Source organism: Haliotis asinina, chromosome 10 (assembly GCF_037392515.1).
Source record: "Haliotis asinina isolate JCU_RB_2024 chromosome 10, JCU_Hal_asi_v2, whole genome shotgun sequence".
Taxonomy (NCBI): domain Eukaryota; kingdom Metazoa; phylum Mollusca; class Gastropoda; order Lepetellida; family Haliotidae; genus Haliotis; species Haliotis asinina.
Genome location: NC_090289.1, coordinates 14,401,901 through 14,427,955, shown reverse-complemented (window position 1 = coordinate 14,427,955; position 26,055 = coordinate 14,401,901). Strand labels below are relative to the sequence as shown.

The window sequence follows — 26,055 nt, the reverse complement described above, 5'->3', positions numbered from 1 at the left end:
GATGGTTTGAAGGAACGTTCATCTCACATACTGATCGTTGACAGAAAATTGGCTTTCATAATCTCCTTATGCAAATGCTTTAGTTGTAACAATACCCAGGAAACGATACAAAGTGACAAATCAGAAAGCCTTGTCTGCTTGAGCTCTGACACTTTCATTTCTGAGAGACGCACAATCTGTTTTGTTGTCATTACCCATTGTATTTTTGGTCCCTCGTAAAGTTGAAGATTAAAAGATTTTCCATCAATGGACATAAATGTACGGTGGTGTTTAGAAATTGTTGGATCAGAATTCTGGACGCTGGTGAGTCAAAAATGAAACATCTTACTTTATGGATGACAAATTCTTGTTGACCGCATTGAGTAAAGCTTTGATAAAGATCCTTACATCATTATCAAGCTAAAAGCTATCATACTTTTGAATGTACATTGGAACATTTCTCTGTGCTATAAACAGGAATCTGTCATCCATAAGCATGTATGTGTCATTTTGGATGGTGGAAAGTGTTAGGAATAAGCAATACAACCCGATTCTTGATAGCATTTCCTCTCAAACCAAAAAGCATTACTGACATGAGACTGGATGATATTACCAATTACCCAGTATACTGGATTAAACAAATAAAAGGTTTCTTATTTCTTGAAACCTTAAAACTAAAATCTTTACACATATTCATTCACAAATGGAGTTTCGCTTAGAAACTATCAAGTGATTGACAGAACAGTGGCAACATGGATCCTATTTTCATATTCTTATCTCCTCATATCCATGATGACAAAAAGGTAAAGTAATATTTGTTTATTATTTAGAAAATACCAGCTCCATGTACAATCTGTGCATAGTACATTCAAACAATTTAACTCCCAAAATATACTGACATACTTGATACAATACAAATTCTTGTATCATGATCTACCGCATTACAATTTCTACCCCAAAATACATACTGCACAACTGATGGCCCTTAGTATCGAAGTATCTCCATAAAACAATCCATTTAGTAATGATGGTCTGATCTGTATATTTAGGAGACATGACCACACTTGTATTTTACAGTATACCCTGAAAATATTAACAGTTTACATTAAGTCAACTAACTGAAAGAGTAAATATATAGTTCCAATAAACTGGAAACCTGCTTTGTTATAAATAAACAACACATCTTACTTCGTGGTTTAGGTGTTGGAGCTGGGGTTGTTGTGGTGGTAGTGGTAGTAGTTGTGGTAGTGGTAGTAGTAGTAGTTGTTGGAGGCGGCGTGGTAACTGCAATTAAAAACATTATTACTGACAAAAAATACTGTAACAAAGGCCTTGTAACCTGAAACTGACATGTTATATTCTGACTCAGTATTTATTGAAAATAATAACAAACGTTTGTTTGCCGAGTACATATATTGACACATATAATGGATGTCTCAAACTATACAAAGACCTTTATCACTTTTCTGTTAGTAGAGTTAAATGTGTTCACTTTTATTGCAGTCTATATACATATTATCTTACTATTTGTTGAGTTTGACACACAACAAATTCCATGGAAACTGGAAACAGTAGCTTTGGAATAGCATCACAGTGTGAGTGATATCTGGACAAGTCTCACAAAGTACTTACTAGGACATATAGAACCAAACACTTTCTGTCTCATATCACTCAGTTCACTGAACTCCTGAACAGTGAACCTGTAGTCATCAAGAGGCTGGCTAGCAATGCCATCAATTTCCTTAGTATCTGTTAGACCAATACCGATGACATAGATCTTGATGTTCTGATCTCTGGCTTTAACTGCCTCAGGGATTGTTCTTCTGGAATTGATATTGGATACACCATCAGTGATGAGAATACAGACATTTTCCACATCTGGTCGGTCTCCAGTTCCTGGTGTGTACATCTGAGTCCTCATTGTGTTTAGTCCACCATAGGTGTTGGTACTTCCATACATATAAGGTATTCTGTCAATGGCTTTGTAGACTTCTCTTTTCTGACCTATATATTCATTCATCTGGAACTGGATGGCCACTTTGGTACTGTAGATGACAATACCAATTCGGACATTGTCATCATCAATGTTAGCAGGGGCAAGGAAGAATTTCAAAAAGTCTTGCATGAGTCTGAAGTTGGGTTCTGTGACACTGGTGGAGGTATCCAGGATGAGCACAAGGTCCATCTTGGCCGTAGAACAGTCTAGAAAGACATGGAAAAATACCACTTCTGGGAACATGTAGGAACATGTAATTTATATAGTGTCTAAAATCCTTATGTAATGAATGTATAAGAGACAACCATTGATGTTTATTCTTTGTGTGAGATACTTGCTACAACTTGAGATGACTCATGTGGGTTTTACAATTTGATGACACTGCTGTAAGTCGTTGCCAAACAGATCTGCCTTTTCAAGCATGGTTTCATTAACATTACAACAATGAATAGCCTTGTAAAGAAGAAACTAATTCCTCAGTCTTACACTTTTATTTTTGTCATTTTCAGTTAACTCATTAAGCCCTGGAGCCGCTCCACTGCCCAACACCTGGCACCCCTCGCTGACTGCCTGATTGCTGCGACGAGGCTAATTAGTGCTAATCATGCCTGATTTCCCTGGCAGGTCTCAGATATGACAGGAAACTGTCTAGTCTCACAAACAAGTACTGATTATTTAATTGTGTCGTAAAGATGGAAAAGAGGCCGATGTGAATGCATATATTACAGCATTTCATGTGATTTATTGTCCCTTATACCCCTTTGCCAGTGTGTGCTGTATTTTTATCAACACCTACGCGGTCTTTGTACGTACGAGATGAACAAATATACAAATTCCTCCTGTCTCTCTCATCGTATTGACTGAATTATAATATATTATTTATAATAGACTTTAAAAAGAGGGGGGAACTTGCACTATAATCGTTTACATTTTTTGCCAATACATTGCTCGTGCTTACTGACTATTTCAAGGAAAGTATCAAGAGGTGTGTAAGAACATGGAGCATATAGAAATTTATAGTTTGTCACTTTGTTCATCTTAACTTAACGCTGTAAACATACATCACCATTCATACACATACATACTGCATGATACATTTATCATTACTCGATGCTAAACAAAGCTTCCCGTCATGTGATGGGATAAAACATCACAAATGTAACGCATTATATCTCACTTACTCATTATATTGGCTGATACTTTGACCAATCGTATCGTGAGAACCTGTCACATAGGAAGGGCAAGGTGATGGGGCGTGGCCTAAATTTCTGAAGGGCACGTTTGGTCACTCAGATTGGATACATTGATTTTTTATTGTATTGTTGACCAGTGGATATGTTGTGTTTTGGTTGTATATTCTAACTATCATGTAACAATTTGTGTATTGTCTGATATCGTATCGCTATCAAGGTTCACCAGACTGCACCCATGTGTGCATATACAGTACAGAGAATGAAGCGTATGTAGCACCATCAAGTGGGTTGTCCGACAAAATAACAACACATGTTTATTTTACGCTTGTCCCGGGGCAGTCCGTTCAATAAGGGAGTAGGGGCGTGGCTACGTATAAATTTTAACGGAGACTGTTGTTTCAAGACCAATAGTAGCGCTAAATAATCTTATAACTGTAGTCTGAATGATGATAAGCAAGGGTATCAATACCATGACTAATATGCTATCCTGCTTTTACTGATGATTGATCAACGGAATTAGTTGCTACATGTGATAATTACAGAGAGGTGTCAAGAAACTTTCAATAGCACATAAAGTAAGGGATTATGTAAGTGTGCCTTTCTTCACACATGTTTGGAATCTTTGTATGTAAGACATACTTAAACCAAATGATGTCTCACTCATATCATTGTGTGAGATTAAATTGTTCAAAACATCTATGTCAATGGCAGTAAAGACGAATTTACGCACATGCCTAATAATCTATGAAAGAAGCGTTTTCGCTGATACATTGCTAGTGTTTACTGAATATTTTAAGGAAAATACTAATAAGCTAGTCTGTGACGTACATAAAACAGATTCACAGTTTGTCGCTTTGGTTCATCTAGATTTAACGCAGAAAATACACGTTATCGCACGAACATACATGTCTGCATATTGTATAATGCTATTCCTTGCACATACATAAGAGAAAGGGTCATGGGGTGGGCGTCATCAAAGTTCCCGAATAGGACGTTTTGTATCTTAATTGTTCAATATACTCCCTGATTTGTTATCTATGACCAATCGTATCATGAGATATATGTCACACTGGAAATGACAGGTGATGGGGCGTGGGCTAAATTTCTGAAGAGTACGTTCGGTCACTAGACAGCTTGGATACAGATTGACTATTGGTTAGATCGTTGACCAATCGATAAGCTAGATTTTGGCTTTATCAACTCTAGTTATCATGAAAAGTTTGTGTATCGTGAACATATATAATCGTAAGGATGCCTGAAATGTACACGTAGAACTAACAAGCACTTTGACGAGTTTATTTTTCTTTGAAGCGCTCAAAGTGCTACAATGCGATTATTTTTACCCCGGATAACCCAATCCAACTATTGAGTAGAGATGGTATTTATTTGCATATACTTTTTGCGCACACTACTTGTACATCAAACATAATGGTTCGCTGAACATTTCAATTTAATCTGCACATTGTTACGAATAAATACCATAATTCAAGTACATGTATTATAGAATTTAAAAAAGTAACACGATACGGATTTATTGTGACGTATACACTTGAATCTCCCCAAATATTTATGAAGATGGACATACTCATATTTGTTTTGAAAGCAAACGAGGTTCAGAAGATTCACCATGGGCGTGACTCCACAAAACAGGTTGTCCAATGATGTAACAGTGCATTAGTTTGTTTTATACTTGTCATGGGACAAAAGTTTACATGCATTCGGCCAGAGGCTGTTATTTTGAGGTTGAAAGAGGTGTTCATATATTTCATTAGTGTTGTCTGATTGAATGATTATACGCATCAGTTCCGTAACTGATATATTATCCTCCTTTTACTGACCATGGATCTGATACACATGATCATTACACTGGATAAGATAATAACAGACACCAACTACAGACGTTTCTTACGCAATGCTTATGTAAATTGCATTGAAAAATCACATTTCAAACAAGCATGAAACATCTTGAACAAAATACCCCAGTTACCTTTGTATGGTTTATGTGTACTATATATGTACATTATGAGCAGACGCAAGAGTTATCACTTCATATTCGATTATGTATTATTGTCAACTTTAAAAATCAATAGTCGCAAATGAATTAGGTCTAAATTAGTAACTTGGTTTATTTCAAATCAACACGAACATGAGTGTAATACCGTATTGCTATTTATGTCTACGATTCATTATATGGACTATTACAACGAATGAATGAATGATTTAATTTAGAAGAAGGTTTTGTAACCTTGTCACCATTAATTCAATCAATGTGCAAACATAGTATCTTAGTATTCACTCCCAATGACGAGTAACAAACGTACCTCCTGTAACAACATCTCATAATCCCTTTTCTCGCAGACGTGTTCATTTGCCTGTATAAGCCCCCAACATTGCAAGCAATTGTTATCAAAACACATTAATAGTTCTTCTGATTAACACAGAAAGTAACCTCTCTCGTAAGAAAAGCTAATCTTTGATCATTACTGCTAAACTGATTGAAATTATAGGTACAGTACGAATTTAAAATGTAAAACCCCCAGTACGCGGCTCTCGCTGAATGAGAGGTGCTTTTCGTAACCCCCAATATGCGTCTCTCGCTGAATAAGAGGTGCTTTTTATTCCCCCCAATAAGCGACTCTCGCTGTGAGAAGCTAATTAATTTGCCGCATATACGCGGCTCTCAGCCTTAATGAGTTAATTTAGTGTTTCAATCTCTACTCAGCAATACTCAAGTTAGGAGTGCCTATTTTCAGCAGATCATAATTGTGAAAACAGCATGCACCATAATAGAACATAAACAATAACGAATGTAATCAATTATCTAACATATGTTTTTCATGATAGCTCTGAAACATGTCAGTGTCATATACCCAAGTTCAACATTTGGGCTGGATGTGCCTTACCTTTGGGTCTGGCTGGGATTGGTGGAGGTGCAACTGCAACATAAAAAGGTTGTTGCAATTTAGAGACTTTGTATCCTTAGATGCTTAAAAGTTGTTAATAATTTACTGAAATATGTGGGTGTAATTGTCAGTTGATACCAGCCAGGGAGATAGTTTCTGCAATATCTCTACATAACTCCACAAGGTCTTCTACTCAATTCACTCATTTGTGCTGATACACTTCATTTCATCTCTTGATTAGTTTGTTGGGAATGATGTTTTGATAACATAGAAGTTTTGCTGATTTTAAGAACAGTGCATTGTTGAAGACATTTATTTACCATACATAAGATGAACTGTTCAGAGACAGAACCCAAAATTATTAAACAAAGCTGACATAACTTCATATGTCCATCATCTTTTGTCCTTGTTTCCTTCCAATGAAATTAACATGAACAGAGTTTGAACGACACTATTACCGACAAGTTGTTTTCATTCTCCCCAGATAAGTGCGCCTAAATCTCAAGGAAAGTATCTAAAGTCATAGCTTGTAAAACCTACGTTATAAAACACAGTGATTCACAAGTTGAAAACTTTGAATAGAATTTGAAACAAATACATATATGCATGTATTTATAACTACTGTTAATTATAACTTTTCTATACAGAACTGCAAAGTACACATTTGTGAAACTAGCAATACAACTTTGAGCCCCAGTTTTCTTTTGTTTTAATGTTTTCCTCTTATTTAATCAGACCATGACTTTATGTCATCAGCACCTATAAACCTGAGGTCTGTAAACTTCTAACCCATTGTAAGTACATCAATGTTCATTCACAATGCATGCCTCAAAGGACACAAAGGATACACTGACTTCTTACAAATATAGCAGTATTTTTCTCACTTTTCTTTCCGTTCATTTAAATGTGTTAACCTTAGTTGTAGTCAATGCACATGTTATCTTACATTTTTTATTTTGGATTTTGACATTCAACTATATTCTATGGAAACTGACAACAGTACACTTAGAACAGGATCAGTATACTCTTATGAATATACTGACAGGTTCTCTAAAGTCCTGTAGCAAAAACTGGTACTTACTAGGACACAGAGAACCAAACACTTTCTGTCTCATATCACTCAGTTCACTGAACTCCTGAACAGTGAACCTGTAGTCATCAAGAGGCTGGCTAGCAATGCCATCAATTTCCTTAGTATCTGTTAGACCAATACCGATGACATAGATCTTGATGTTCTGATCTCTGGCTTTAACTGCCTCGGGAATTGTTCTTCTGGAATTGATGTTGGATACACCATCAGTGATAAGAATACAGATATTTTCCACATCTGGTCGGTCTCCAGTTCCTGGTGTGTACATCTGAGTCCTCATTGTGTTTAGTCCACCATAGGTGTTGGTACTTCCATACATATAAGGTATTCTGTCAATGGCTTTGTAGACTTCTCTTTTCTGACCTATATATTCATTCATCTGGAACTGGATGGCCACTTTGGTACTGTAGATGACAATACCAACTCGGACATTGTCATCATCAATGTTAGCAGGGGCAAGGAAGAATTTCAAAAAGTCTTGCATGAGTCTGAAGTTGGGTTCTGTGACACTGGTGGAGGTATCCAGGATGAGCACAAGGTCCATCCTATTGTTAGAGCAGCCTGCAAACAACAGAGAGATAAACAGACTTTATTATTGTGGAATGAAATAGGTTCTTATATGTATACCATATGTGTATCATAACATATAGCATGAAACATAATGCAACATATAGCAAACTATTCTTGAAAGCAAATGCACTATAAAAACATCCATGACACAGTTTTGAAAAAACAGTATTGATGGTACATGGTGATGGAATAAGAGACCTTTTCTTAACTTTACTGTTGAGTTGTATTAGAGATTACAATTAGAAAAATATAACAGTGTATACAGTAACATTAACAAACATCTCATTTATATTATTACATGTATAGTGTAATTCATTTGCTTGCTGCTGATGTGCAAAGATGGTTTGAAGGAACGTTCATCTCACATACTGATCGTTGACAGAAAATTGGCTTTCATAATCTCCTTATGCAAATGCTTTAGTTGTAACAATACCCAGGAAATGATGCAAAGTGACAAATCAGAAAGCCTTGTCTGCTTGAGCTCTGACACTTTCATTTCTGAGAGACGCACAATCTGTTTTGTTGTCATTACCCATTGTATTTTTGGCCCCTCGTAAAGTTGAAGATTAAAAGATTTTCCATCAATGGACATAAATGTACGGTGGTGTTTAGAAATTGTTGGATCAGAATTCTGGACGCTGGTGAGTCAAAAATGAAACATCTTACTTTATGGATGACAAATTCTTGTTGACCGCATTGAGTAAAGCTTTGATAAAGATCCTTACATCATTATCAAGCTAAAAGCTATCATACTTTTGAATGTACATTGGAACATTTCTCTGTGCTATAAACAGGAATCTGTCATCCATAAGCATGTATGTGTCATTTTGGATGGTGGAAAGTGTTAGGAATAAGCAATACAACCTGATTCTTGATAGCATTTCCTCTCAAACCAAAAAGCATTACTGACATGAGACTGGATGATATTACCAATTACCCAGTATACTGGATTAAACAAATAAAAGGTTTCTTATTTCTTGAAACCTTAAAACTAAAATCTTTACACATATTCATTCACAAATGGAGTTTCGCTTAGAAACTATCAAGTGACTGACAAAACAGTGGCAACATGGTTACTATTTTCATATTCTTATCTCCTCATATCCATGATGACAAAAAGGTAAAGTAATATTTGTTTATTATTTAGAAAATACCAGCTCCATGTACAATCTGTGCATAGTACATTCAAACAATTTAACTCCCAAAATATACTGACATACTTGATACAATACAAATTCTTGTATCATGATCTACCGCATTACAATTTCTACCCCAAAATACATACTGCACAACTGATGGCCCTTAGTATCGAAGTATCTCCATAAAACAATCCATTTAGTAATGATGGTCTGATCTGTATATTTAGGAGACATGACCACACTTGTATTTTACAGTATACCCTGAAAATATTAACAGTTTACATTAAGTCAACTAACTGAAAGAGTAAATATATAGTTCCAATAAACTGGAAACCTGCTTTGTTATAAATAAACAACACATCTTACTTCGTGGTTTAGGTGTTGGAGCTGGGGTTGTTGTGGTGGTAGTGGTAGTAGTTGTGGTAGTGGTAGTAGTAGTAGTTGTTGGAGGCGGCGTGGTAACTGCAATTAAAACCATTATTACTGACAAAAAATACTGTAACAAAGGCCTTGTAACCTGAAACTGACATGTTATATTCTGACTCAGTATTTATTGAGAATAATAACAAACGTTTGTTTGCCGAGTACATATATTGACACATATAATGCATGTCTCAAGCTATACAAAGACCTTTATCACTTTTCTGTTAGTAGAGTTAAATGTGTTCATGTTTATTGCAGTCTATATACATATTATCTTACTATTTGTTGAGTTTGACACACAACAAATTCCATGGAAACTGGAAACAGTAGCTTTGGAATAGCATCACAGTGTGAGTGATATCTGGACAAGTCTCACAAAGTACTTACTAGGACATATAGAACCAAACACTTTCTGTCTCATATCACTCAGTTCACTGAACTCCTGAACAGTGAACCTGTAGTCATCAAGAGGCTGGCTAGCAATGCCATCAATTTCCTTAGTATCTGTTAGACCAATACCGATGACATAGATCTTGATGTTCTGATCTCTGGCTTTAACTGCCTCAGGGATTGTTCTTCTGGAATTGATGTTGGATACACCATCAGTGATGAGAATACAGACATTTTCCACATCTGGTCGGTCTCCAGTTCCTGGTGTGTACATCTGAGTCCTCATTGTGTTTAGTCCACCATAGGTGTTGGTACTTCCATACATATAAGGTATTCTGTCAATGGCTTTGTAGACTTCTCTTTTCTGACCTATATATTCATTCATCTGGAACTGGATGGCCACTTTGGTACTGTAGATGACAATACCAATTCGGACATTGTCATCATCAATGTTAGCAGGGGCAAGGAAGAATTTCAAAAAGTCTTGCATGAGTCTGAAGTTGGGTTCTGTGACACTGGTGGAGGTATCCAGGATGAGCACAAGGTCCATCTTGGCCGTAGAACAGTCTAGAAAGACATGGAAAAATACCACTTCTGGGAACATGTAGGAACATGTAATTTATATAGTGTCTAAAATCCTTATGTAATGAATGTATAAGAGACAACCATTGATGTTTATTCTTTGTGTGAGATACTTGCTACAACTTGAGATGACTCATGTGGGTTTTACAATTTGATGACACTGCTGTAAGTCGTTGCCAAACAGATCTGCCTTTTCAAGCATGGTTTCATTAACATTACAACAATGAATAGCCTTGTAAAGAAGAAACTAATTCCTCAGTCTTACACTTTTATTTTTGTCATTTTCAGTTAACTCATTAAGCCCTGGAGCCGCTCCACTGCCCAACACCTGGCACCCCTCGCTGACTGCCTGATTGCTGCGACGAGGCTAATTAGTGCTAATCATGCCTGATTTCCCTGGCAGGTCTCAGATATGACAGGAAACTGTCTAGTCTCACAAACAAGTACTGATTATTTAATTGTGTCGTAAAGATGGAAAAGAGGCCGATGTGAATGCATATATTACAGCATTTCATGTGATTTATTGTCCCTTATACCCCTTTGCCAGTGTGTGCTGTATTTTTATCAACACCTACGCGGTCTTTGTACGTACGAGATGAACAAATATACAAATTCCTCCTGTCTCTCTCATCATATTGACTGAATTATAATATATTATTTATAATAGACTTTAAAAAGAGGGGGGAACTTGCACTATAATCGTTTACATTTTTTGCCAATACATTGCTCGTGCTTACTGACTATTTCAAGGAAAGTATCAAGAGGTGTGTAAGGACATGGAGCATATAGAAATTTATAGTTTGTCACTTTGTTCATCTTAACTTAATGCTGTAAACATACATCACCATTCATACACATACATACTGCATGATACATTTATCATTACTCGATGCTAAACAAAGATTCCCGTCATGTGATGGGATAAAACATCACGAATGTAACGCATTATATCTCACTTACTCATTATATTGGCTGATACTTTGACCAATCGTATCGTGAGAACCTGTCACATAGGAAGGGCAAGGTGATGGGGCGTGGCCTAAATTTCTGAAGGGCACGTTTGGTCACTCAGATTGGATACATTGATTTTTTTATTGTATTGTTGACCAGTGGATATGTTGTGTTTTGGTTGTATATTCTAACTATCATGTAACAATTTGTGTATTGTCTGATATTGTATCGCTATCAAGGTTCACCAGACTGCACCCATGTGTGCATATACAGTACAGAGAATGAAGCGTATGTAGCACCATCAAGTGGGTTGTCCGACAAAATAACAACACATGTTTATTTTACGCTTGTCCCGGGGCAGTCCGTTCAATAAGGGAGTAGGGGCGTGGCTACTTATAAATTTTAACGGAGACTGTTGTTTCAAGACCAATAGTAGCGCTAAATAATCTTATAACTGTAGTCTGAATGATGATATGCAAGGGTATCAATACCATGACTAATATGCTATCCTGCTTTTACTGATGATGGATCAACGGAATTAGTTGCTACATGTGATAATTACAGAGAGGTGTCAAGAAACTTTCAATAGCACATAAAGTAAGGGATTATGTAAGTGTGCCTTTCTTCACACATGTTTGGAATCTTTGTATGTAAGACATACTTAAACCAAATGATGTCTCACTCATATCATTGTGTGAGATTAAATTGTTCAAAACATCTATGTCAATGGCAGTAAAGACGAATTTACGCACATGCCTAATAATCTATGAAAGAAGCGTTTTCGCTGATACATTGCTAGTGTTTACTGAATATTTTAAGGAAAATACTAATAAGCTAGTCTGTGACGTACATAAAACAGATTCACAGTTTGTCGCTTTGGTTCATCTAGATTTAACGCAGAAAATACACGTTATCGCACGAACATACATGTCTGCATATTGTATAATGCTATTCCTTGCACATACATAAGAGAAAGGGTCATGGGGTGGGCGTCATCAAAGTTCCCGAATAGGACGTTTTGTATCTTAATTGTTCAATATACTCCCTGATTTGTTATCTATGACCAATCGTATCATGAGATATATGTCACACTGGAAATGACAGGTGATGGGGCGTGGGCTAAATTTCTGAAGAGTACGTTCGGTCACTAGACAGCTTGGATACAGATTGACTATTGGTTAGATCGTTGACCAATCGATAAGCTAGATTTTGGCTTTATCAACTCTAGTTATCATGAAAAGTTTGTGTATCGTGAACATATATAATCGTAAGGATGCCTGAAATGTACACGTAGAACTAACAAGCACTTTGACGAGTTTATTTTTCTTTGAAGCGCTCAAAGTGCTACAATGCGATTATTTTTACCCCGGATAACCCAATCCAACTATTGAGTAGAGATGGTATTTATTTGCATATACTTTTGCGCACACTACTTGTACATCAAACATAATGGTTCGCTGAACATTTCAATTTAATCTGCACATTGTTACGAATAAATACCATAATTCAAGTACATGTATTATAGAATTTAAAAAAGTAACACGATACGGATTTATTGTGATGTATACACTTGAATCTCCCCAAATATTTATGAAGATGGACATACTCATATTTGTTTTGAAAGCAAACGAGGTTCAGAAGATTCACCATGGGTGTGACTCCACAAAACAGGTTGTCCAATGATGTAACAGTGCATTAGTTTGTTTTATACTTGTCATGGGACAAAAGTTTACATGCATTCGGCCAGAGGCTGTTATTTTGAGGTTGAAAGAGGTGTTCACATATCTCATTTAGTGTTTTCTGATTGAATGATTATACGCATCAGTTCCGTAACTGATATATTATCCTCCTTTTATTGACGCTGGATCTGATACACATGATCATTACACTGGATAAGATAATTACAGAGATCAAATACAAACGTTTCTTACACAATGCTTATGTAAATTGCATTGAAAAATCACATTTCAAACAAGCATGAAACATCTTGAACAAAATACCCCAGTTACCTTTGTATGGTTTATGTGTACTATATATGTACATTATGAGCAGACGCAAGAGTTATCACTTCATATTCAATTATGTATTATTGTCAACTTTAAAAATCAATAGTCGCAAATGAATTAGGTCTAAATTAGTAACTTGGTGAGTGTAATACCGTATTGCTATTTATGTCTACGATTCATTATATGGACTATTACAACGAATGAATGAATGATTTAATTTAGAAGAAGGTTTTGTAACCTTGTCACCATTAATTCAATCAATGTGCAAACATAGTATCTTAGTATTCACTCCCAATGACGAGTAACAAACGTACCTCCTGTAACAACATCTCATAATCCCTTTTCTCGCAGACGTGTTCATTTGCCTGTATAAGCCCCCAACATTGCAAGCAATTGTTATCAAAACACATTAATAGTTCTTCTGATTAACACAGAAAGTAACCTCTCTCGTAAGAAAAGCTAATCTTTGATCATTACTGCTAAACTGATTGAAATGATAGGTACAGTACGAATTTAAAATGTAAAACCCCAATACGCGGCTCTCGCTCAATGAGAGGTGCTTTTCGTAACCCCCAATATGCGTCTCTCGCTGAATAAGAGGTGCTTTTTATTCCCCCCAATAAGCGACTCTCGCTGTGAGAAGCTAATTAATTTGCCGCATATACGCGGCTCTCAGCCTTAATGAGTTAATTTAGTGTTTCATTCTCTACTCAGCAATACTCAAGTTAGGAGTGCCTATTTTCAACAGATCATAATTGTGAAAACAGCATGCACCATAATAGAACATAAACAATAACGAATGTAATCAATTATCTAACATATGTTTTTCATGATAGCTCTGAAACATGTCAGTGTCATATACCCAAGTTCAACATTTGGGCTGGATGTGCCTTACCTTTGGGTCTGGCTGGGATTGGTGGAGGTGCAACTGCAACATAAAAAGGTTGTTGCAATTTAGAGACTTTGTATCCTTAGATGCTTAAAAGTTGTTAATAATTTACTGAAATATGTGGGTGTAATTGTCAGTTGATACCAGCCAGGGAGATAGTTTCTGCAATATCTCTACATAACTCCACAAGGTCTTCTACTCAATTCACTCATTTGTGCTGATACACTTCATTTCATCTCTTGATTAGTTTGTTGGGAATGATGTTTTGATAACATAGAAGTTTTGCTGATTTTGAGAACAGTGCATTGTTGAAGACATTTATTTACCATACTGTTCAGAAGATGAACTGTTCAGAGACAGAACCCAAAATTATTAAACAAAGCTGACATAACTTCATATGTCCATCATTTTTTGTCCTTGTTTCCTTCCAATGAAATTAACATGAACAGAGTTTGAACGACACTATTACCGACAAGTTGTTTTCATTCTCCCCAGATAAGTGCGCCTAAATCTCAAGGAAAGTATCTAAAGTCATAGCTTGTAAAACCTACGTTATAAAACACAGTGATTCACAAGTTGAAAACTTTGAATAGAATTTGAAACAAATACATATATGCATGTATTTATAACTACTGTTAATTATAACTTTTCTATACAGAACTGCAAAGTACACATTTGTGAAACTAGCAATACAACTTTGAGCCCCAGTTTTCTTTTGTTTTAATGTTTTCCTCTTATTTAATCAGACCATGACTTTATGTCATCAGCACCTATAAACCTGAGGTCTGTAAACTTCTAACCCATTGTAAGTACATCAATGTTCATTCACAATGCATGCCTCAAAGGACACAAAGGATACACTGACTTCTTACAAATATAGCAGTATTTTTCTCACTTTTCTTTCCGTTCATTTAAATGTGTTAACCTTAGTTGTAGTCAATGCACATGTTATCTTACATTTTTTATTTTGGATTTTGACATTCAACTAAATTCTATGGAAACTGACAACAGTACGCTTAGAACAGGATCAATATACTCTTATCAATATACTGACAGGTTCTCATAAAGTCCTGTAGCAAAAACTGGTACTTACTAGGACACAGAGAACCAAACACTTTCTGTCTCATATCACTCAGTTCACTGAACTCCTGAACAGTGAACCTGTAGTCATCAAGAGGCTGGCTAGCAATGCCATCAATCTCCTTAGTATCTGTTAGACCAATACCAATGACATAGATCTTGATGTTCTGATCTCTGGCTTTAACTGCCTCAGGGATTGTTCTTCTGGAATTGATGTTGGACACACCATCAGTGATGAGAATACAGATATTTTCCACATCTGGTCGGTCTCCAGTTCCTGGTGTGTACATCTGAGTCCTCATTGTGTTTAGTCCACCATAGGTGTTGGTACTTCCATACATATAAGGTATTCTGTCAATGGCTTTGTAGACTTCTCTTTTCTGACCTATATATTCATTCATTTGGAACTGGATGGCCACTTTGGTACTGTAGATGACAATACCAATTCTAACATTGTCATCATCAATATTAGCAGGGGCAAGGAAGAATTTCAAAAAGTCTTGCATGAGTCTGAAGTTGGGTTCTGTGACACTGGTGGAGGTATCCAGGATGAGCACAAGGTCCATCCTATTGTTAGAGCAGCCTGCAAACAACAGAGAGATAAACAGACTTTATTATTGTGGAATGAAATAGGTTCTTATATGTATACCATATGTGTATCATAACATATAGCATGAAACATAATGCAACATATAGCAAACTATTCTTGAAAGCAAATGCACTATAACAACATCCATGACACAGTTTTGAAAAAACAGTATTGATGGTACATGGTGATGGAATAAGAAACCTTTTCTTAACCTTACTGTTGGAGTTGTATTAGAGATTACAATTAGAAAAATATAACAGTGTATACAGTAACATTAACAAACATCTCATTTATATTATTACATGTATAGTGTAATTCATTTGCTTGCTGCTGATGTGCAAAGATGGTTTGAAGGAACGTTCATCTCACATACTGATCGTTGACAGAAAATTGGCTTTCATAATCTCCTTATGCAAATGCTTTAGTTGTAACAATACCCAGGAAATGATGCAAAGTGACAAATCAGAAAGCCTTGTCTGCTTGAGCTCTGACACTTTCATTTCTGAGGGACACACAATCTGTTTTGTTGTCATTACCCATTGTATTTTTGGTCCCTCGTAAAGTTGAAGATTAAAAGATTTTCCATCAATGGACATAAATGTACGGTGGTGTTTAGAAATTGTTGGATCAGAATTCTGGACGCTGGTGAGTCAAAAATGAAACATCTTACTTTATGGATGACAAATTCTTGTTGACCGCATTGAGTAAAGCTTTGATAAAGATCCTTACATCATTATCAAGCTAAAAGCTATCATACTTTTGAATGTACATTGGAACATTTCTCTGTGCTATAAACAGGAATCTGTCATCCATAAGCATGTATGTGTCATTTTGGATGGTGGAAAGTGTTAGGAATAAGCAATACAACCCGATTCTTGATAGCATTTCCTCTCAAACCAAAAAGCATTACTGACATGAGACTGGATGATATTACCAATTACCCAGTATACTGGATTAAACAAATAAAAGGTTTCTTATTTCTTGAAACCTTAAAACTAAAATCTTTACACATATTCATTCACAAATGGAGTTTCGCTTAGAAACTATCAAGTGACTGACAAAACACTGGCAACATGGTTACTATTTTCATATTCTTATCTCCTCATATCCATGATGACAAAAAGGTAAAGTAATATTTGTTTATTATTTAGAAAATACCAGCTCCATGTACAATCTGTGCATAGTACATTCAAACAATTTAACTCCCAAAATATACTGACATACTTGATACAATACAAATTCTTGTATCATGATCTACCGCATTACAATTTCTACCCCAAAATACATACTGCACAACTGATGGCCCTTAGTATCGAAGTATCTCCATAAAACAATCCATTTAGTAATGATGGTCGGATCTGTATATTTAGGAGACATGACCACACTTGTATTTTACAGTATACCCTGAAAATATTAACAGTTTACATTAAGTCAACTAACTGAAAGAGTAAATATATAGTTCCAATAAACTGGAAACCTGCTTTGTTATAAATAAACAACACATCTTACTTCGTGGTTTAGGTGTTGGAGCTGGGGTTGTTGTGGTGGTAGTGGTAGTAGTTGTGGTAGTGGTAGTAGTAGTAGTTGTTGGAGGTGGCGTGGTAACTGCAATTAAAAACATTATTACTGACAAAAAATACTGTAACAAAGGCCTTGTAACCTGAAACTGACATGTTATATTCTGACTCAGTATTTATTGAGAATAATAACAAACGTTTGTTTGCCGAGTACATATATTGACACATATAATGCATGTCTCAAACTATACAAAGACCTTTATCACTTTTCTGTTAGTAGAGTTAAATGTGTTCACTTTTATTGCAGTCTATATACATATTATCTTACTATTTGTTGAGTTTGACACACAACAAATTCCATGGAAACTGGAAACAGTAGCTTTGGAATAGCATCACAGTGTGAGTGATATCTGGACAAGTCTCACAAAGTACTTACTAGGACATATAGAACCAAACACTTTCTGTCTCATATCACTCAGTTCACTGAACTCCTGAACAGTGAACCTGTAGTCATCAAGAGGCTGGCTAGCAATGCCATCAATTTCCTTAGTATCTGTTAGACCAATACCGATGACATAGATCTTGATGTTCTGATCTCTGGCTTTAACTGCCTCAGGGATTGTTCTTCTGGAATTGATGTTGGATACACCATCAGTGATGAGAATACAGACATTTTCCACATCTGGTCGGTCTCCAGTTCCTGGTGTGTACATCTGAGTCCTCATTGTGTTTAGTCCACCATAGGTGTTGGTACTTCCATACATATAAGGTATTCTGTCAATGGCTTTGTAGACTTCTCTTTTCTGACCTATATATTCATTCATCTGGAACTGGATGGCCACTTTGGTACTGTAGATGACAATACCAATTCTAACATTGTCATCATCAATGTTAGCAGGGGCAAGGAAGAATTTCAAAAAGTCTTGCATGAGTCTGAAGTTGGGTTCTGTGACACTGGTGGAGGTATCCAGGATGAGCACAAGGTCCATCTTGGCCGTAGAACAGTCTAGAAAGACATGGAAAAATACCACTTCTGGGAACATGTAGGAACATGTAATTTATATAGTGTCTAAAATCCTTATGTAATGAATGTATAAGAGACAACCATTGATGTTTATTCTTTGTGTGAGATACTTGCTACAACTTGAGATGACTCATGTGGGTTTTACAATTTGATGACACTGCTGTAAGTCGTTGCCAAACAGATCTGCCTTTTCAAGCATGGTTTCATTAACATTACAACAATGAATAGCCTTGTAAAGAAGAAACTAATTCCTCAGTCTTACACTTTTATTTTTGTCATTTTCAGTTAACTCATTAAGCCCTGGAGCCGCTCCACTGCCCAACACCTGGCACCCCTCGCTGACTGCCTGATTGCTGCGACGAGGCTAATTAGTGCTAATCATGCCTGATTTCCCTGGCAGGTCTCAGATATGACAGGAAACTGTCTAGTCTCACAAACAAGTACTGATTATTTAATTGTGTCGTAAAGATGGAAAAGAGGCCGATGTGAATGCATATATTACAGCATTTCATGTGATTTATTGTCCCTTATACCCCTTTGCCAGTGTGTGCTGTATTTTTATCAACACCTACGCGGTCTTTGTACGTACGAGATGAACAAGTATACAAATTCCTCCTGTCTCTCTCATCGTATTGACTGAATTATAATATATTATTTATAATAGACTTTAAAAAGAGGGGGGAACTTGCACTATAATCGTTTACATTTTTTGCCAATACATTGCTCGTGCTTACTGACTATTTCAAGGAAAGTATCAAGAGGTGTGTAAGAACATGGAGCATATAGAAATTTATAGTTTGTCACTTTGTTCATCTTAACTTAACGCTGTAAACATACATCACCATTCATACACATACATACTGCATGATACATTTATCATTACTCGATGCTAAACAAAGCTTCCCGTCATGTGATGGGATAAAACATCACAAATGTAACGCATTATATCTCACTTACTCATTATATTGGCTGATACTTTGACCAATCGTATCGTGAGAACCTGTCACATAGGAAGGGCAAGGTGATGGGGCGTGGCCTAAATTTCTGAAGGGCACGTTTGGTCACTCAGATTGGATACATTGATTTTTTATTGTATTGTTGACCAGTGGATATGTTGTGTTTTGGTTGTATATTCTAACTATCATGTAACAATTTGTGTATTGTCTGATATCGTATCGCTATCAAGGTTCACCAGACTGCACCCATGTGTGCATATACAGTACAGAGAATGAAGCGTATGTAGCACCATCAAGTGGGTTGTCCGACAAAATAACAACACATGTTTATTTTACGCTTGTCCCGGGGCAGTCCGTTCAATAAGGGAGTAGGGGCGTGGCTACGTATAAATTTTAAAGGAGACTGTTGTTTCAAGACCAATAGTAGCGCTAAATAATCTTAAAACTGTAGTCTGAATGATGATACGCAAGGGTATCAATACCATGACTAATATGCTATCCTGCTTTTACTGATGATGCATCAACGGAATTAGTTGCTACATGTGATAATTACAGAGAGGTGTCAAGAAACTTTCAATAGCACATAAAGTAAGGGATTATGTAAGTGTGCCTTTCTTCACACATGTTTGGAATCTTTGTATGTAAGACATACTTAAACCAAATGATGTCTCACTCATATCATTGTGTGAGATTAAATTGTTCAAAACATCTATGTCAATGGCAGTAAAGACGAATTTACGCACATGCCTAATAATCTATGAAAGAAGCGTTTTCGCTGATACATTGCTAGTGTTTACTGAATATTTTAAGGAAAATACTAATAAGCTAGTCTGTGACGTACATAAAACAGATTCACAGTTTGTCGCTTTGGTTCATCTAGATTTAACGCAGAAAATACACGTTATCGCACGAACATACATGTCTGCATATTGTATAATGCTATTCCTTGCACATACATAAGAGAAAGGGTCATGGGGTGGGCGTCATCAAAGTTCCCGAATAGGACGTTTTGTATCTTAATTGTTCAATATACTCCCTGATTTGTTATCTATGACCAATCGTATCATGAGATATATGTCACACTGGAAATGACAGGTGATGGGGCGTGGGCTAAATTTCTGAAGAGTACGTTCGGTCACTAGACAGCTTGGATACAGATTGACTATTGGTTAGATCGTTGACCAATCGATAAGCTAGATTTTGGCTTTATCAACTCTAGTTATCATGAAAAGTTTGTGTATCGTGAACATATATAATCGTAAGGATGCCTGAAATGTACACGTAGAACTAACAAGCACTTTGACGAGTTTATTTTTCTTTGAAGCGCTCAAAGTGCTACAATGCGATTATTTTTACCCCGGATAACCCAATCCAACTATTGAGTAGAGATGGTATTTATTTGCATATACTTTTGCGCACACTACTTGTACATCAAACATAATGGTTCGCTGAACATTTCAATTTAATCTGCACATTGTTACGAATAAATACCATAATTCAAGTACATGTATTATAGAATTTAAAAAAGTAACACGATACGGATTTATTGTGATGTATACACTTGAATCTCCCCAAATATTTATGAAGATGGACATACTCATATTTGTTTTGAAAGCAAACGAGGTTCAGAAGATTGACCATGGGCATGACTCCACAAAACAGGTTGTCCAATGATGTAACAGTGCATTAGTTTGTTTTATACTTGTCATGGTACAAAAGTTTACATGCATTCGGCCAGAGGCTGTTATTTTGAGGTTGAAAGAGGTGTTCACATATCTCATTTAGTGTTTTCTGATTGAATGATTATATGCATCAGTTCCGTAACTGATATATTATCCTCCTTTTATTGACGCTGGATCTGATACACATGATCATTACACTGGATAAGATAATTACAGAGATCAAATACAAACGTTTCTTACACAATGCTTATGTAAATTGCATTGAAAAATCACATTTCAAACAAGCATGAAACATCTTGAACAAAATACCCCAGTTACCTTTGTATGGTTTATGTGTACTATATATGTACATTATGAGCAGACGCAAGAGTTATCACTTCATATTCGATTATGTATTATTGTCAACTTTAAAAATCAATAGTCGCAAATGAATTAGGTCTAAATTAGTAACTTGGTTTATTTCAAATCAACACGAACATGAGTGTAATACCGTATTGCTATTTATGTCTACGATTCATTATATGGACTATTACAACGAATGAATGAATGATTTAATTTAGAAGAAGGTTTTGTAACCTTGTCACCATTAATTCAATCAATGTGCAAACATAGTATCTTAGTATTCACTCCCAATGACGAGTAACAAACACGTACCTCCTGTAACAACATCTCATAATCTCTTTTCTCGCAGACGTGTTCATTTGCCTGTATAAGCCCCCAACATTGCAAGCAATTGTTATCAAAACACATTAATAGTTCTTCTGATTAACACAGAAAGTAACCTCTCTCGTAAGAAAAGCTAATCTTTGATCATTACTGCTAAACTGATTGAAATGATAGGTACAGTACGAATTTAAAATGTAAAACCCCAATACGCGGCTCTCGCTCAATGAGAGGTGCTTTTCGTAACCCCCAATATGCGTCTCTCGCTGAATAAGAGGTGCTTTTTATTCCCCCCAATAAGCGACTCTCGCTGTGAGAAGCTAATTGATTTGCCGCATATACGCGGCTCTCAGCCTTAATGAGTTAATTTAGTGTTTCATTCTCTACTCAGCAATACTCAAGTTAGGAGTGCCAATTTTCAACAGATCATAATTGTGAAAACAGCATGCACCATAATAGAACATAAACAATAACGAATGTAATCAATTATCTAACATATGTTTTTCATGATACCTCTGAAACATGTCAGTGTCATATACCCAAGTTCAACATTTGGGCTGGATGTGCCTTACCTTTGGGTCTGGCTGGGATTGGTGGAGGTGCAACTGCAACATAAAAAGGTTGTTGCAATTTAGAGACTTTGTATCCTTAGATGCTTAAAAGTTGTTAATAATTTACTGAAATATGTGGGTGTAATTGTCAGTTGATACCAGCCAGGGAGATAGTTTCTGCAATATCTCTACATAACTCCACAAGGTCTTCTACTCAATTCACTCATTTGTGCTGATACACTTCATTTCATCTCTTGATTAGTTTGTTGGGAATGATGTTTTGATAACATAGAAGTTTTGCTGATTTTGAGAACAGTGCATTGTTGAAGACATTTATTTACCATACATAAGATGAACTGTTCAGAGACAGAACCCAAAATTATTAAACAAAGCTGACATAACTTCATATGTCCATCATTTTTTGTCCTTGTTTCCTTCCAATGAAATTAACATGAACAGAGTTTGAACGACACTATTACCGACAAGCTGTATACATTCTCCCTAGATAAGTGCGCCTAAATCTCAAGGAAAGTATCTAAAGTCATAGCTTGTAAAACCTACGTTATTAAACACAGTGATTCACAAGTTGAAAACTTTGAATAGAATTTGAAACAAATACATATATGCATGTATTTATAACTACTGTTAATTATAACTTTTCTATACAGAACTGCAAAGTACACATTTGTGAAACTAGCAATACAACTTTGAGCCCCAGTTTTCTTTTGTTTTAATGTTTTCCTCTTATTTAATCAGACCATGACTTTATGTCATCAGCACCTATAAACCTGAGGTCTGTAAACTTCTAACCCATTGTAAGTACATCAATGTTCATTCACAATGCATGCCTCAAAGGACACAAAGGATACACTGACTTCTTACAAATATAGCAGTATTTTTCTCACTTTTCTTTCCGTTCATTTAAATGTGTTAACCTTAGTTGTAGTCAATGCACATGTTATCTTACATTTTTTATTTTGGATTTTGACATTCAACTAAATTCTATGGAAACTGACAACAGTACGCTTAGAACAGGATCAATATACTCTTATCAATATACTGACAGGTTCTCTAAAGTCCTGTAGCAAAAACTGGTACTTACTAGGACACAGAGAACCAAACACTTTCTGTCTCATATCACTCAGTTCACTGAACTCCTGAACAGTGAACCTGTAGTCATCAAGGGGCTGGCTAGCAATGCCATCAATTTCCTTAGTATCTGTTAGACCAATACCGATGACATAGATCTTGATGTTCTGATCTCTGGCTTTAACTGCCTCGGGAATTGTTCTTCTGGAATTAATGTTGGACACACCATCAGTGATGAGAATACAGACATTTTCCACATCTGGTCGGTCTCCAGTTCCTGGTGTGTACATCTGAGTCCTCATTGTGTTTAGTCCACCATAGGTGTTGGTACTTCCATACATATAAGGTATTCTGTCAATGGCTTTGTAGACCTCTCTTTTCTGACCTATATATTCATTCATCTGGAACTGGATGGCCACTTTGGTACTGTAGATGACAATACCAATTCTAACATTGTCATCATCAATGTTAGCAGGAGCAAGGAAGAATTTCAAAAAGTCTTGCATGAGTCTGAAGTTGGGTTCTGTGACACTGGTGGAGGTATCCAGGATGAGCACAAGGTCCATCTTGGCCGTAGAACAGTCTAAAGATAGGAAAGCTGAGCTGTTAATGTATGATTATCACAATCCATAGAAAAATGCTTCTTTGGCAAGGGAGTATTTGCTTTGTTTTCTCCACATGACTGCTATTATGTATGTACTGGTATATGAAAATGACACAGTTCAACGCTACCTTTTTCAGTCACCTATATGTGGTTAATATGGATTCATTAATAAGCAAAACAGCAGATCTGAACTAACCTTTTGGTTTGGCTGGAACTGTTGGTGGAGGTGTTGGTGGAAGCACTAGAAATGTACAAACACAGATTCAACAAACTGATTGCAGCTACATGTCATAAGAAACAAATATATAAGACTTAAAAACATTACTTAAAGAATATTAGGATAAAAGTGTTAATTATCTTACAATATTCTAAGGTATTCCAGGTGCATGTTATTAAATTTTTAACAATGTTTCATAAAGATGTTTAATATAACATTTTGAAACAGAGTGAATGACCTGGACAGATTGATCCAAAGACCTTTTCCCTCATAGAGGACAGCTCACTGAAGTCTTGGACAGTGAAACGGTTTTCTTCAATAGGTGGTGAGGCAATACCATCAATTTCCCTTGTATCTTGCAGACCAATACCAATGACATAGATGTGGATGTTCTGATCTCGTGCTTTGACAGCTTCAGGAATTGTCCTTCTGGCATTGATATTGGACACACCATCAGTGATGAGAATAGCCACATTGTCAACATCTGGTCGGTCTCCAGTTCCTGGTGTGTACATCTGAGTCCTCATTACATTTATTCCACCATAGGTGTTGGTACTTCCATACATATAAGGTATATTGTCTATGGCTCTGTAAAGTGCTTTTTTCTGCCCTATATATTCATTCATCTGGAACTGGATGGCCACTTTGGTACTGTAGATGACAACACCAACTCGGACATTGTCCCCATCAATGTTGGCAGGAGCAAGGAAGAATTTCAAAAAGTCTTGCATGAGTCTGAAGTTGGGTTCTGTGACACTTGTGGAAGTATCCAGGATGAGCACAAGGTCCATTCTAGCGCTGTCACAACCTAAAAGCACAAAATTGTCAGCAGGTAAAGGAAAATTGGAGTAAAATGACCACAGCAAGAAGGGATGTTAAACAAAAATAACAGAATATATAGATGTATGTTGACGAACAGAGAGTTAGTGCAATTCAACAAATGTCTATTGATCTTGTTACAACTCTTTATCATCCAGAGACACACTGAACTAGATACTTCAGGATTATGAACAAACATGCAACATGGAGAATTTTGACATAGAGTAAGGGTACTGGTTTAAAAATGATCCACAGTGGCATATCAGCTTAAATTGACTTTTTGTGTATCTGTATGTCAAACATTGTGAAAGAAGACACAATACATTAACATTGCCATTAAAAACATACAAAAATTAGGGAAGAAATTGAAATTGACAAGCATCTATTTAGACTTATGGAATAAAAACGTAAGAATGAAAGCAAAGGGTTGATTGATAAGTTCTAAGTCTCATAAATATAGATGGAACTTTATTATGAGTAACATCTATGTGTAAGACATCTAATGTCCACAACACTACAGATTTCACAGTAACAAATTCCTCCCATGCTCAGAACATATCAATCAACCCTCATAAATGATAGTGTTAGAAAATCTGTTTCTTAATAACTTACCTGTAGCGTACAGTTGATATGGGATTTCTGTTCATCTGCATGATCACAACACCTCTTATACCACTAATAATGGCTGATATCCTAACTTATCCTATCAGAAGTAACTGTGCTTTGAAACTTTAAACCAGACAGTTTGTACACAAAACACGGTATATATCGGAATTAAGACACAACAGTTTACACTGGTTAGAATACAGTGAGTATATATTTTGAGACACAATCAAGTTTATGATGTTCTGACAAACACAGGTTTAATAATGACAGACAGTATGTGAAGAATAACTGAAATAGAAGAAGTGCAAGAGTGAGATATAAACAAGAAACAGTTGGTGCAATGTTACAGCCCTGTCAGCAAAACGTTTCAGGGGATGAAGAAAGAAGAACTGTTGAACACACTACGTCACTGTATATTCTGAATTTCAAAAACATGTATGCAGGTTATTTGCATATGAGGCAGATTACCATACAAATGGAAATCAATTTTAACATAGGTCCATGCGACAAGTTTGAAACAAAAAGGATAGCATTTTATACTGTTCAT

At 36.1% G+C, this 26,055-nt stretch overlaps 1 protein-coding gene across 1 annotated transcript in view; it reads right to left on the bottom strand.

Annotated features, from left to right (window-relative positions):
• Window positions 1-26,055, bottom strand: part of LOC137297934 (uncharacterized) — a 237,060-nt gene that overhangs the window by 105,643 nt on the left and 105,362 nt on the right. The window contains exons 49-62 of the mRNA XM_067829924.1: window positions 24,322-24,891; window positions 24,063-24,107; window positions 23,276-23,845; window positions 22,195-22,227; window positions 17,734-18,303; window positions 17,290-17,385; window positions 15,205-15,774; window positions 14,118-14,150; window positions 9,681-10,250; window positions 9,237-9,332; window positions 7,153-7,722; window positions 6,072-6,104; window positions 1,612-2,181; window positions 1,168-1,263 (exon numbers count right to left, since the gene is read on the bottom strand). Coding sequence (XP_067686025.1) covers window positions 1,168-1,263; window positions 1,612-2,181; window positions 6,072-6,104; window positions 7,153-7,722; window positions 9,237-9,332; window positions 9,681-10,250; window positions 14,118-14,150; window positions 15,205-15,774; window positions 17,290-17,385; window positions 17,734-18,303; window positions 22,195-22,227; window positions 23,276-23,845; window positions 24,063-24,107; window positions 24,322-24,891 — 4,422 coding nt within the window. The remainder of the gene's footprint in view (window positions 1-1,167; window positions 1,264-1,611; window positions 2,182-6,071; window positions 6,105-7,152; window positions 7,723-9,236; window positions 9,333-9,680; window positions 10,251-14,117; window positions 14,151-15,204; window positions 15,775-17,289; window positions 17,386-17,733; window positions 18,304-22,194; window positions 22,228-23,275; window positions 23,846-24,062; window positions 24,108-24,321; window positions 24,892-26,055) is intronic.